Raw genomic sequence first — 14,172 nt, 5'->3', positions numbered from 1 at the left:
AAGATCCTGTGCTTGTGTTCTGGTTGTGCTATTTTCAACTCTTAGAAAGCCACTTACCCTCTCAGTTTATTTTTCTCTTAGGCTTCTTTCTAATTTTAGGGCTGTTAGAACATGGTTATAATATATCTTAGTGAGAACGTTAACCAAATATAGCAATTTATTTTATTTTTCCTTTGTCTAAAAACTTTTCTTCTCTACAGTTTGTCAGCATGGACTTTGAGCTCCAATAGCCCTGGGATAAGATTCCATCCATTATCTCTACGTCTTAGACAGTGTGTTTAGCGTCTCAAAGCTTTTTTCCTCAGTCAGTGTGTGTGGAGGGTGGGTGGGGGGTCATAATCAGTCTTACTTTCTGGGATGGAATGGTGTGGGCAAGGACCAGGCCCCAGTACTTTCTATCATGAGCTGTATTCCAGAAGCAAGGCAGTGTCAAAATATACTTCTTTGTAAAGTGCTGCTGAAATTTTATTATGCTGTATTTCACGGCCTCTCACGACAAGCATGTAAGTTAAACAGGGTAAGTAACATTGATCCCATTTTATGAGTAAGAATACCAGGTAAACGGTTGATTCAGAGACTTGGCAAACACACAGTGCAGACCTTACACAAGAAGCCAGCTCTCTTCCACATTCATGTGCCACATAATGACATTTACATCAACGATAGGTCACATAGAGGACAGTGATTCCATAAGATTTTAATGGAGCTGAATTTCCTGTAAAAAATGGAAGTCTGTGTGGTACAGGAGGAACTTGGTTTTCTCTGACAGAAGCTATATCTGTGGAATTTGGCAGTGGAATCCTTCTCACTCACAGCACCTGATTACATCCTAGTCAGTCAGTCACTGACCTGTTTCCGCACAGAGACGCCCTTTCCCCAGTCACTACACATTCAGGTCCTCAATGTACACTGCTATAAATACTTCGGTAAGGACCTAAGATCTTGCACAAGGACACAAATCCATAGGAGCTACCTTTCCAGAAATTAAGTGTCACTGTCACTTTAATAAAAGCATTATGTGGTGGTGTGGAGCCAGCCTGTCCCTGAACTTTGGAAGTATTTTCAGGTTGTAATGAGGTAAAGCAGAGATAGGTTTTATTTCTTTCCTCAACTCAATGCCAGAGAGAGCCCTTTGAGCCAAATAGGGTCCGTGAAACCAAATCAAATTTCCAAAGTCAAAATACTGAGTCCTCACTTCTATACCCTCTCCATGTTAAACATCTTTTTTTTTTCTTTTTTCTTTTTTTTTTTAATGAATACCACCAATTTGCTTAATCTAACCACTGTTCCAACATGCAATAGCCAAAACCACATCGCCACGACAAACCCTATGCTTCTTTATCTCTTCATCTAGATTTCTTATTCCTACTGATTCTCAGGCCACCTTTCACTCCCTCCTGACAGTCACTGTTATGGGGATCTGTGCCTTACCCAGCCAGTTTCCCCTCCATATTTCCAATTAATCCAGTCCATATTTCTGTTCATGGAGCAGCACTGACAGCTTCAATGTTCTATTTCTGACCCTGTTGAAAGGAAGCAGGGGGAGGGCTTGATAGTGTGCATAAAGCCTACAGTAGTGTCCAGTAATGTCCTTGGCCTTCACATGAAATGAGAAGTTCTAAGATATACCTGACTTAAATTCCAGAAAGATAATTGAGAAAAGAGGAGAGAACAGTATTAAAGAAAATTACCCCAAACTTAGAAAAATATGAGTCCACTGAATTAAGAAATACCTAATGCTTCGAACAAGATAAATCCAAAAAATAACTGCTTTAAAGCAGCCCTGTGAGTGAAGCATTGTTATGAGTTGAATTGTGTTACACAACATATATATGTTGAAGTCTTAACTGACAATAACTCAGAATGTGCCCTTATTTGGAAAAGAGGTCCTTGCAAATGTAATTAGTTAAGATGCGGTTATATGGAAGTGGTGGACCCTTCTCCCATTATGACTGACGTCCTTATAAAAAGAAAAGATGCTCTGGAACAGAGAGAGACAGAGAGTAAAACATAGAAAGCATAGATACACAGAGAGAGAAGGCAGCAATATGGTGATGAAAGCAAAGATTGGAGTTATGCAAGTGTAAACCGAGGAATGTTGTGGAATGCCAAGAAAAACTAGAAGCTGGCAGAGAGACCATAGCCCTGCTGACACCTTGATGTCAAACTTCTAACTCCAGAACTGCAAAAGAATGCATTTCAGTTTTAAGCTTCCCAGTTTGTGATATTTTAGTACAGCAGCCCTGGAAAGGGAATATAGGCATTTTTTATTTCATTTTGCAGATTAGAACAGAGTCACAAACAGATGAACTTCTTGGTCAAGCGAGTGAGGAACACTCTCGGTCTCCTGGATTTATAATCAAATGGTAGGACAGAAACCATATGGGTTAGAACAAAAGTCAAAAATTGGTGACATGCAGACTACATCATGTGTTTTCTTTGACCCTCAGAGTTATAATTTCTTTTGGCATTGATTGTTTTTCAGAAGTTAAAAATTGTAAGATTTCAAATGAAATTTTTGATGACAGGTCTCTCTTGCCTCAATTTCCATTAGATAATAATTATCTGAGTCCATAATACTAACGTTCCTGCGTTCTTATGCTCTCCCATTTTCCCTGTTCCCACATAACCTGATTAACTTAATTGACATTTTTAGCCAATCCTATATGGTATTTACATTTGTAAACTTTGCTGGGGAGATTGAAAGCCAGACTTTGGACTCAGTCATTCTTAATAATATCAACACTTTACACTGGTGTAATTATTGATGTGATAGTTACCTGACTGAACGGTCAAATTCCCTATCTGTAAAGTACCTGACTTGGAGAAGTTGTTGGATCAAATTTAATGCTTGAAAACCAGTATCGCCTGTTAAACAGTCGACATCCAGTAATGTTAATAATTACCTTAACATAATTATTCAAGTAGCTATAATACTAGGATAATATGAGACATGTCGTAAGAGAAAGATTTCATAAGAGAAAAACAGCATATTTCCTCAAGGAGTCTAAAAGAGTGAAAAATTGCATCCGTTTCAAGGGTGGAAGGAGAGTGGTGTGACATGCAGAATATACTGATTCAAAAAGAAAAGTAATTTAAGGCATAAATGAGTTTAATAAGCAATGTATTGTGTGATGATAATTTGCACTATGAATCTGAGAAATCATTATCATCACGTGCCACAGCCCTTTAGCTCACCTGATTTAAATGCTGCCATGGTGGAGAGATAGATGCACGTGGCCGGTGTCCCACATCAAGCCATAGCGTCTCAGGTTCTTCCTGCTTTGCTGCCTGGAGATATTCACCAAGGTACTGAGGGCTGCTCAGCTGTGAGCGTGCACATGCAGAAGTTTGGGCACAGGTAAGGGCCTGCCCCAGGGGGCAAGCTTTAACCAATGAAGGGCAGGAGTCAGTTGATAAATGCCCCTCCTTCCCCATCTCATACTAAGGTAGATTCTATGTGATTTTGGAGGTTCCCCCAGGAAGATTGAAATCTGGTTGCAAAGAACAGGAATGAATTCATTAATGAAATTTGCAGAGGGATTTCATCCTTTTCAGTTCCCTTTCCAACTCCCTCACTACTGCTTCCTGGGAACCCCTTCTATGGGGACAGAATCCTAGAGAGCAGTTTCCAGGCTCTTGGCCTCACGTGGAAAGTTGCTGGCTCGGCTGTTGCTAGTTAGCTGTCAGCTGTAACCAGTTAGCCAATGAGCCACTGATATAACTGCTGTGGCTGCGTGGGTTGGAGAGTCAAGTCAGTCGGTTGGTTGGCAGACAGAGAAGCAGTTACAACAGGTTGCAGCTCATGTGATTCCAGCCTCCAGTGAGACTATAGTAGTATGACTCCCCTACCTATGGTTCCGTGGGTGTTCCTTTTTGGTCTAGCCATATCCTGTGTTCTTATGCAGGGAGTGGGACCAGAGACACCACAGACCACCTCACATGACAAATGGCGGAGCAAGCAGGGTCTCCACATGACACCTTCCAAATAAGCTACCTGCGTGCAAGTCCAAGACTCTTTCTCTACTTTCAGGAGCATCTATATTGAGACCATTGAGATTATCATTCTCATCAATGTCATCATCATCATAATCACCACCATCCTCTTTTCTGAGCACTCTGTTTGTAGAAAGCACTGTTAATTTTCTACATATATCATCTCATATGATGCTTATTGCACAATAAGATTGGTAGGTAGTATTGACTCTCCTAACAGATAAAAATCTGTAGCTAAGATTAATTACGTATATAATCACGCATCTAATGAAAAGGATGAGGTAAAAATTGATCTGAACACATACCCAGATAAGCTTAATTCCCAAAGTCAAATCTCATACTAGAGTATTAGACTACAGAATAGTAGATCCATTTCATTTATTTATTTATTTATTTATTTATTTATTTATTTATTTATTTATTTATTTATTTTATTAGTTTCAGCTGTACAAAACAATGATACCCCTCACATTTATACCCCTCACAAAGTGATAACCCTTCTCCCCCAATCTACTACCCACCTGACATCTCATACAGCCATTACATTTCCACTGTCTCTATTCCTCATACTGTACACCACTTGTTGTGACTATACATATTAAATTATAGTTGACATTCATTATTATTCAGCTTCAGCTTTAGGGGTACAGTGCAGTGATCAGGCATCTATACAGTCCCTGAAGTGGTCTCCCTAATAAAACAAGTGTCCATCTCATACCCTACAAAATCTTTACAACATTATTCATTATATTCCCCAAACTGTCTTCGGTGTCTCCGTGGCAATCCGTTTACTTTTAATAGCCCATGTATCGCAGTACAACCTTTTTACCTTAGTTTTTGAAGCTGACACTACGTTCCTAATAGATCTCATCAGTCTTATTCCCCATTGCTCTCCACAATACTCGTTTGTTAACTTTAGGCTAACCAACCTGCTAAATAATTCCTAAAGTAGTTGTCTTGTCTGACCATAAGATTTTCGTTATTTGCATTTTGTCTTGTTTTTGTCTGAGGGATCTCTATATATTTATCTGTGATTCTTCTACTACTCCTTGAAGAGATCATTAAATGACAGATAAACTGTACATGGTAGGCTTGTTTTCTGTAGATAAATAGAATCTGATATAGCACAGAGTGGAATACATAAAGTAATATGGAAAAATCACTGTAAAAACTAAGACACTCATTTCAGCTATCTAAACTTCTTTATTTAGGTGTACATATTGCATGGCCTCTTGCTCCTTCTATTTTGGGATTTTTTGAAATCCAGGTATTGGTGATAACAACTCATAAATATCTGTCTAGAAAATTGTTTTCATGAGACTAAAAGAAAGAGGGAAGAAAAGGAAGGAAGGAAGGAAGGAAGGAAGGAAGGAAGGAAGGAAGGAAGGAAGGAAGGAAGGAAGGAAGGAAAGTGAGAAAGAGAAAGAAAAAAAGAAAGAAAGAAAGAAGAAACTTCCACCCATGGGCTTTGTTAATGAAATCATCTGAACCCCATAAAGTAATCCCAGGTTTTCTAGAGACTTCTTCATCCACACATGTTTTCTCACAGAGCAGATTGTTTTTATTACTTACTAGCCACTAAAAAGAATCAGTTTTTTTTTTCCTGTATCTCTCATAGTCTCTTTTCTTCTCCATTATCATCACCCTACTGTTTCTCTGTTTCTACCACCTCCATCTCCTCTCTCTCTCTCTCTCTCTCTCTCTCTCTCTCTCTCTCTCTCTCTCTCTCGGGATGATCAGGGTCTGATAATTCTCATTGACAAAAGTGTTGTGTGGTTTTCTCACATAGGTATGTATGAATAAATAACTATTTGCAAACATCGCCCTTTTCATTACAGAAAATATCCTTGCTTTATTTTTTTAACTGATATCAGGAGAACACAAGAAAAAAAAAAAGAGCATTTAAATACGTCGTCACCATATTACTAGAAAATGTCTGGAGACAAAGGGATGTGAACATACAACGTACTAAAACTTATTGGATACAGTAAAAGCAGAACTAAGAGGGAAGTGCATAACAGTAAATACCTACATGGGGCTGTGGCTGCAAATAAGGCAGACATGTTTATTGTCCTCAATAGAACTTAAGAGTCTCGTGAAGACGAATGGATTTAAAAATAAAACTGAATGAATGTTATGCCAGAGGAAATGCATGATACTGTAGGAACATGGATTCTAAAATAGGGTGATGTTAAGGAGGATGGAAAAGGTGGGATACATGTGATTAAAGAATCAAAAAATTGCCACTGCTTGAATGCTAGGAATGCAGTAGAAAGAAAAATCAGGGTGAATCTAAAGTTTCTGTTTGAAAGGCTGGTGCATTTGTAGATAGGATAAATTGCAAAAGGAAGAGCTTTGAGGGAAGATAATGAGTTTAGCTTTGGGCATGTTTAACTCAAGGTGATTAAAGATGTCTAGTTAAACAGACATGTTGGGAAATTTGAAACGTGGTCTGGGCTTGAAAATTTGATGTAGGAAAAGGTAGTATGTTGATGAAAACTTAAGCCATGGGAATGGATGAGATAGTTCAGAGAGAGCACCTCAGAGTAAGGCTTAGAATCAATACCTGAAAAATCTCCATTGTCTTCTCACCATGGATTAACTTCATGGATCAATGGTTAATACAAAGGGAGATGGGCTTCAAAAGATGTAATTGCTTTGGAAACACTATTTACTGCTGGCAAGGGGGGACCAGTGCTGGAGACCCTTTATATTATGGTCACCTCCAGAATGGGATTCTGAGGAAAGATGAAAACCATTTAAATAGTCACTTGTCAATTCTGAAGATTATTTTCCCAAATGCACTGGATATTCCTCGCTGATAATTCTTCTCATAGGTTGGCTAATAATACATTTCAGGGTATGACTATCTGGAAATAATGGAACTTGTTGATATCTTAAAATAAGATGCATCTCTTGAAATGGGTATTTCTTGGTGGCTCCAGAAATGACCACCAATGCATGACAATTATCTTCAACATGAAGCTGTCCAGCTCAGAGATGATTAGGCTATGGGAAAGAAATATGAATAAAATGCATCTTCACTGGGAACCCAGCCTTACAAAGATTTATTGCAGAAGCACTTAGTTAAGTGATCCTCTTGCCTTTACCCAATTGTAGGGTACAAAGCTCAACACCAAGACGGAGATCAATGTGTGAATTTACTCAAAGGAACCTGTTTATAAATTAGGTACATCAGGAATTATAGAAATGGTGCAACACTAAAAAGTCTTTTACTTTGCTTTTGGGCAAAGATGTTTAGTAGAAATACCTCTTTCATTCCGGAATCACAATATTTGTGCAAATCAATAAAATTTACCACAAAGATGTAAAAAATTATTCAAACATCTTTTTCAGTAATTATTTCCTAAGGTGTCTATGATATGCCAGATACTGTGCTTGTCAATGAAGTTAAAATAGTGAATACAAGTGGACATAGTGTCCAATTTTCCCCCTAAACTACCATGTTTCCCAGAAAATAAGACCTAGCCGGACAATCAGCTCTAATGCGTCTTTTGACAAAAGAGTAATATGAGTAACAAAAAGTAATATAAGACCCAGTCTTATTTTACTATATAATATAAGATCAGGCCTTATCTAACACAACGTAGTATAAGACTAGGTCTTATATTAATTTTTTCCTTCAAAAGACGCATTAGAGCTGATTGTATGGCTAGGTCTTATTTTCGGGAAAACACAGTATATGTATAGTTTAGGAGGGAAATATACAAATAATCACATTAAATTTTTAAAAACTTTATCTAACCTAAATAAGTGTTATGATAATGAGGTAAATGGTACAATTTAGATTGTATATGTGTGCTTAAGAGGTGGAAAGTTCACAAACTTAATTGTCCGACCATTCGTATTGCTGGGTTTGAGAACACAGGCATTAGAGTCTCTACTTTATCACTTATTAACCTTGTGGGATTGGGCTAGTTTCTTCTCAAAATGGGATAATAATTGTAGTAACTTCTTAAGGTTTATGTGAAGATTGAATGAGAGGATATTTAATTCTGGGACATATTAAGCTATCTTTTTGCTCTGCAGGTTGTTGGGCCATGCTGTGCCCTCATGCTGTGGTGACTCCACAAATCCTCATTCCTCAGGCAGCAAGCCATGCCTTGTTCCCCCTTATCCATTTGGACTTGAAATGCTATATTTACTATCAGTACTTTCATGAATATTGTTTGAGGAAGCTTGGTTTCTGGCAATGGAATATCTGCCCATGGGTTTTCTGTAGTGTTCTCCCAGTGAGGAAGTTTCGTTTATACACGTACATTGGGTAACTGTCATAGATCTGGCTCTGAAAAACTAGCAGAAAGCAGACTGCATTACAAAGAGGCAATGCTACTGAAACCTGTGACTGTGGGCGTCATTTGTTTCCCTGCAGAGCAGAAACCAGGTGTTAAAAACACCAAAGTGGGCTGTATATATGTCTTCACAAGGATTGCAAGGGAACTGCACAAACAGTAAAGGGAGGTGGAGGGCCATTCTCGATTAGATTACAATCATCCCTGGCCTTCACTGCTATTGATGGATTATCTTGGTTGAGATGGGGAAGGGAAAGAATAAGAAATAAGTGTTGTAACAGAGTGAGAGATTTATTAAAAATAGATGACGAATAAAGGCATCAAATATATGGTGATGGAAGGAGAACTGACTCTGGGTGGTGAACACACAATGTGATATCTATAGATGATGTATTACAGAATTGAACACCTGAAATCTATGTTACTTTACTAACAATTGTCACCCCAATAAACATTAATTAAAAGAAAAATAGATGACCACTGGAAACATTAATCAGCTTCAACAGCAGCAGATTCTTTTTCTCCCACAATAACTAACATCTTGTCCTTCTGAAGTGGCTTTGGGAAGTGCAAGTATTTTAGCACCGGTTGTCCTTCTGAGATCCCATCTTCACACTGTTGAGGGAGCAAAGGGTTATAAGAATGGACCAGCTCAGATACTAGAACCTGTAACTGTGTTCTTAGGCGGACTGGTGGTGGAGATGGTAGCCCTCAGAGAACCATCTGTGGACTGGCACATGCAAGTGAACATTGTTACACAAAATAAGAAACAAAGGAGTTGACTAGAAAACAGAATCTATGTGAAATATGATGCAAATATAATTATTCCGGAGACTTTAAGAATTGGAGTGAGCTAACAAATGTGAAATACTCTGAATCTTCATACTATAGTACCTGCTGAAGACAAGATTTCCATAGACAAAATATGGTCTATTCCATGCTCTGAATGAAGGAGAGCCAGAGGTTGCCCCACAAAATATCAAGCCCAACACTTCATGCTGCAGCTTGTTCCATTCTTCCCATCTGGACTGCTGGACTAAATTAACCATCAGTAAATTCAAAAACATTTTCTGGAGGAGGCCTTGTTATGGCAGTAGTGTACATGCTAACTTTTCTAAAGATCTCTCCATTGAGAGTCATTCAAATATTACATTTAATTACCATATTTTGTGGCACTGAAAAGAAATTGTCAAGTAGAAGAGGGAGAGACAAAGGCATAACAACACTGACTGAGGAGGCATCACATGCCATGTCGAGAGGCACACTCCAGGTGTTAGAGTTATCATAGTAGATTGTACAAGCACCTCTAGGATTCAAGAACTATGGAGTGAAAGGAATGGAGCAACAAGAAGACACTTTGACTACTACACATTAATTCTGGACCCTTATTGTTATTTATTGATTACCTTTATTTTTTGGGGCGGGGTGTGTTAAATGCAAAAGAGGTATTCAAAGAAAAACAAGAAATTCATTACCCATAGAGAGCATTTCCTATGTCACTCAGACAGATGTAGGCTTCCCCCAAACCCTTTGAAGAAGGCTTCTTGCTTTTGAAGAACAACTTCTCCTTAATGGCTTTTAGTAGCATAAAAGAGAACAGTGTCTGGGAGTTCACCAGAGCTCCTATCTTTGCTGTGTGGTGGGACTAAGGGACCACAAAAGTCACAGGTCAGATTCCTAAGCCCTGTATCAGGCCCTCAGGAGGACAGGAGTTGGGGGGAGGGGGCTTACAGAATGGCCCATAGCATAGTTACATGCTAGTGGACACTCGCTCAAACTAAAATGCAAGGGGAAAAATAGAAGAGTCTCCTTGCGTTTCTGTAAGCATTGAATTTATTCTCTGAATGCTTCACCATCATTGAAATATGTTTTATTCCTTCTGGAGAATAAAATTTGAGAGAGAAGTTGTAAAAAGTTTTTGATTATAGACTTTAAGTCTTTATGTCCTATAACTACATAAGTTCCTAGGGAGCCCTTGATTTAACTAACTAACTAACTAACTAACTAACTAACTAACTACATAAATCATGTGCCTTGCCAGGAGGACTAGAGAATACAGTATGAAGCTTTGCAGATTGTTCTCATGAACTTCAACAAATGAGCTACCACAAACTCAGGATGGGAGATGAGTTTTAATCAAAAGAAGGCTACTGAGGCCAAAGAACCAGGATAAAAAGAGGAAAAGAGACGAGCAATGGAGACACTGACACAGAAGTGGGGTCCTGATACCAGATGCAAGGAAGTTGTCTGCAAACTAAAATAACCAATGAGGATATAAGATATGGTCACAAAGACACAGGGCCTCGTGAACTTGATTGAGTCTGAATCATTGACCTTACCTGAGGAGAGACCCAGCATCTTTGCAAGGTGGCAGTCATCTTCACAAATCTGACTGACAAGTATTTGGCTTGCCTCGGGCCCTTTCCGAATGACAGAGTCAATCAAAACTCGAGCTTTATCCATAACTGTAGCATTTCCATCTCTTATTCTCTCCATCTCCTCCTGGTTCAGCACTTTCTTCTCTAATAGTTCATCCAGCAAGCCATTTATTGTGCCTGTGCCCACTGAATGGACAAACTGCTTCCTCTTCTCCTTCAGGACCTTGTCTGTTGGAAGCACAAGGATCCCTCAAGTCATGAAAACAGCCTCATTTCCCTCCCAGCAACATGAGAGGAAATAGCCTCCTTTAGACTTAATCCGTAAAATGTCCCTCTCCACACAGTTCAGTCATCCTGGACTACATCTCTTATCTTCCCTCAGTATTACCCGTGCATGTTCACTGCCTGGTCTGAAGCCTGAGATTTACGGTACGTTAAGTGTCTGAAAACCAGGAGTGATTCTGGCAGTGGCCCATGTTTATTCAACTCTGCATAATAAAATAACAAAACAGATAACCCATTTCTCCGGGAATAACAGTTGCTGATACCCATCTTATGCCAATTCTGCACCCTCTGTCACATAGTGACATTTAAGAATTCAGTTAAGATTGCAAAATGACAGCAGAATACCACTAAAACCCCAGTTCCTTTCCAGCCCTTGCCATCCTGTCTAAAAGCAGCGAAAGTCTTCTGGGCCGCTTCACTTCTTCCCTCCTTCTCTTCTCACTCCCTGGGTTCTGCTCACCCAAATACTCACAGAACCTAATTATGGGTTCTGAAAAAGCCAGACCCAAAATTTCTTCCCCAAGAAATGCCCTTTTACAATAAAGAAAAAAAAAAAAATAAAAAAAATCTCACCGGCCATGGCTTTTCACTCTTGGTCTTCGTGTGTGGTAAGAAACTGAAAGCATGTCCCACCTGCCTTTTCAGCAGGGCATGTATATTGAGAAACACCCACTGCTGATGCATTTGCATGCCTTTATGTTTATTTCCAAAGACATGATCAGATTGCTTAATCTTCGACTGCATCAGGGAGTATATCCTTGGGAAATTTACTTCTTCAGCACTTGGATCAAGTCAGAGTAGGAAGGGAGTAAGGCTTAGAGAAAAAGAACGGAATGAGAAAGTATGTATACTATTAAATTCACACAATAATGAATCTTCCATTCCTTAGGAAGTATGATCTGGAAAAGTAATTCAACCTTTGGTGTCTTAGTTTTTACAGGGCGATATAACAAAATAACATAGGCTGAGTGGCTTATAAACAAGAGACATTTATTTCCCACAGTTCTGCATGCTAGAAGTCAAGATCAGGGTGCCAGTATGGTTGCATTGTGGTGAAGGCCCTTTTCGGGGTCACAGCTTGCCAACTTCTCACCATGTCCTCTCATGGAGGAAAGGGTGAAGTACCTCTCTGGGGTCTCTGTTATAAGGGCACCAGTCCTATTCATGAGGGTCCTACCCTTATGATCAATTCAACTCCCAAAGGCCCACCTTCTAATACTATTACCTTGGCCATTAGGTGTTCCACATATGAGAAACACAGACATTCGATCTATTACATTTGGAGAAGTTGATCAGCTGTGACACATGCCCCCATTACACAGCTCTGGGCTGTGTCCCAGGAAGTATGTGTTCCAGTGAAGCAGTTCTGCTATTAGGAATGGAAACATTTTTCACCAGAATCAAATATTTTCTTATCTAACACTCTTTCTTTTTAGATCGCTCTGTTTTGAGGGACACTGTAGAGATTAACAGCTCACGTTCTGGATTCAGAATGTCTGACTTAGCATTTTAACTTTCTATTTTTGGGCAGATTAACTTTCCCATACTTTCGCTCCTCTATTTGTAAAATAATCTCATCAGTAGCACATACCTACACATCTTTGAGCATTAAATAAGTGAAAATGTGGAAAATTCATATAACATTGCCTGGCAAGTCGTAAATACACAATGTTATACTTTGTTATTATTTATTTTAATATAAATATTTCACACTAGAAAAAATAGCCGAGTTTAATTACTTGCAGGTTATCTAGTTAAATTTCTCTTTTGTGAAACCTCATGCATCTCATTTATTCACTTAGCAAATATTTATGAATGACCTACTCCATGTCAGACACTGTTCTGGGTGCCATGGGTTCAGTCAAAACAGACAATGGTTCCTTGTCCTCATGGTCTCACATGCAAAAGAGGAAACAAACATGACACCCAACAGTTAACTGGAATATTAGAATGTTAGAGTGTGGTAAGTGCTAAGGAGAATAAATCAATTAGGGAAACGAGCTATGAAATATTGGGGGACATTAAAACTGAAGACAGAGGAGCCCAAGAAGGCCTAAAAATTCACTGCTTTTTGTAAGCACATGATCAACTGCTTATCCCAGAAAAAACTCAACGTAGGCAATTATTTTATAGATATGGTTGATGGAAAAGTACTAATAACAAAATGTCTATTAGTCTTTTAAAGATATCGATATGTTTACTGAACATACCCTTGGGATTATTACCTTAGTTTTTTAAGAGAATAAGTACCCAGAGTTACTAAAATATTCAGTGCGTGCGCATGCACGAAGCATATGTACAGGAGTACATGCATGAAATATCTCAATTAAATATTACTAGATGTATTACGATTGTTTTGATACTCTATACAATTAAAAACAAACTTGAATTTTGACATGGGACAAACAGTTTGCTGCTTGTGCGCTAGGCTAAATATTAAATTTATTTTTTAATTAGAATACAATTCATGGTGTAGATTTTAATCTATAGTTTTCCTCAAGGTACTTTTATCTTTCCTTGACTACTTACCTAATTCAGTTTGCAGCACAATCTTACGCTGCATGCCACAGGGAGTTGTTGCAGGAAAGAAAGCAGATATTGCATGTGTATGGCTTCCCTTACACATTTATATTTATTCATTTATTTCTGAATGCCTTAAGGATTTCCTATGAGGGTTTCTCCATCAGGTAGGACCACACACCACTGAGCTGAAGCATGCTGAGGTGGCATTTAAGCCACAGAAAGAATGGCCAGGCAGCATGTTTGGAGACGTAGAACTATAAGCATTGATCCTGGGAAACTAAGTAGAGAGCCACCACATAGCAAGGGCCCACTGTGTCCTCAAAAATGAAGATGTAAAAAACTGGAAACATTCCAAATGTCTATAATTAGGAAACATTCCAAATTATAGATGTATGCATAAATAAACAAATTGTGCTACATGCATACACTTGGGTGCTACTCAGCAATATAAGAATGAGCTTATTCACATATGTAATATGTAATATGTAATAAAAGAATGAGTTTATTAACATATGTAATAACCTTGATGAACCATTACACTTATATAAGTGAAAGAAGCCATATACTATAGAATACATATGATTCCAATTATATGAATTTCTAAAATAGGAAAAACTATGTGTTCTGATAGAAATTAGATCACTAATTGCCTGAGGAGGCGGTGGAGACAAATTGAG

The 14,172-nt window shown here is 38.5% G+C and overlaps 1 protein-coding gene across 1 annotated transcript; it reads right to left on the bottom strand.

Annotated features, from left to right (window-relative positions):
* Positions 1–8,599: 8,599 nt before the first annotated feature.
* On the bottom strand, positions 8,600–11,620 carry CARD16 (caspase recruitment domain family member 16). The gene is made up of 3 exons (XM_074337120.1): positions 11,546–11,620; positions 10,649–10,915; positions 8,600–8,924 (listed from the first exon to the last, which is right to left on the bottom strand). Exons 1-3 carry the CDS (start codon positions 11,550–11,552, stop codon positions 8,920–8,922), a joined length of 279 nt encoding a protein of 92 aa, XP_074193221.1. The 5' UTR covers positions 11,553–11,620; the 3' UTR covers positions 8,600–8,919.
* Between the last annotated feature and the right edge of the window lie 2,552 nt (positions 11,621–14,172).

The sequence above is a fragment of the Rhinolophus sinicus genome, chromosome 14 (assembly GCF_057876585.1).
Source record: "Rhinolophus sinicus isolate RSI-liver-muscle chromosome 14, RSI-T2T, whole genome shotgun sequence".
Taxonomy (NCBI): Eukaryota; Metazoa; Chordata; class Mammalia; order Chiroptera; family Rhinolophidae; genus Rhinolophus; species Rhinolophus sinicus.
Note: the sequence above shows the minus strand (reverse complement) of the source record. Positions and strands in the feature narration are given on the sequence as shown.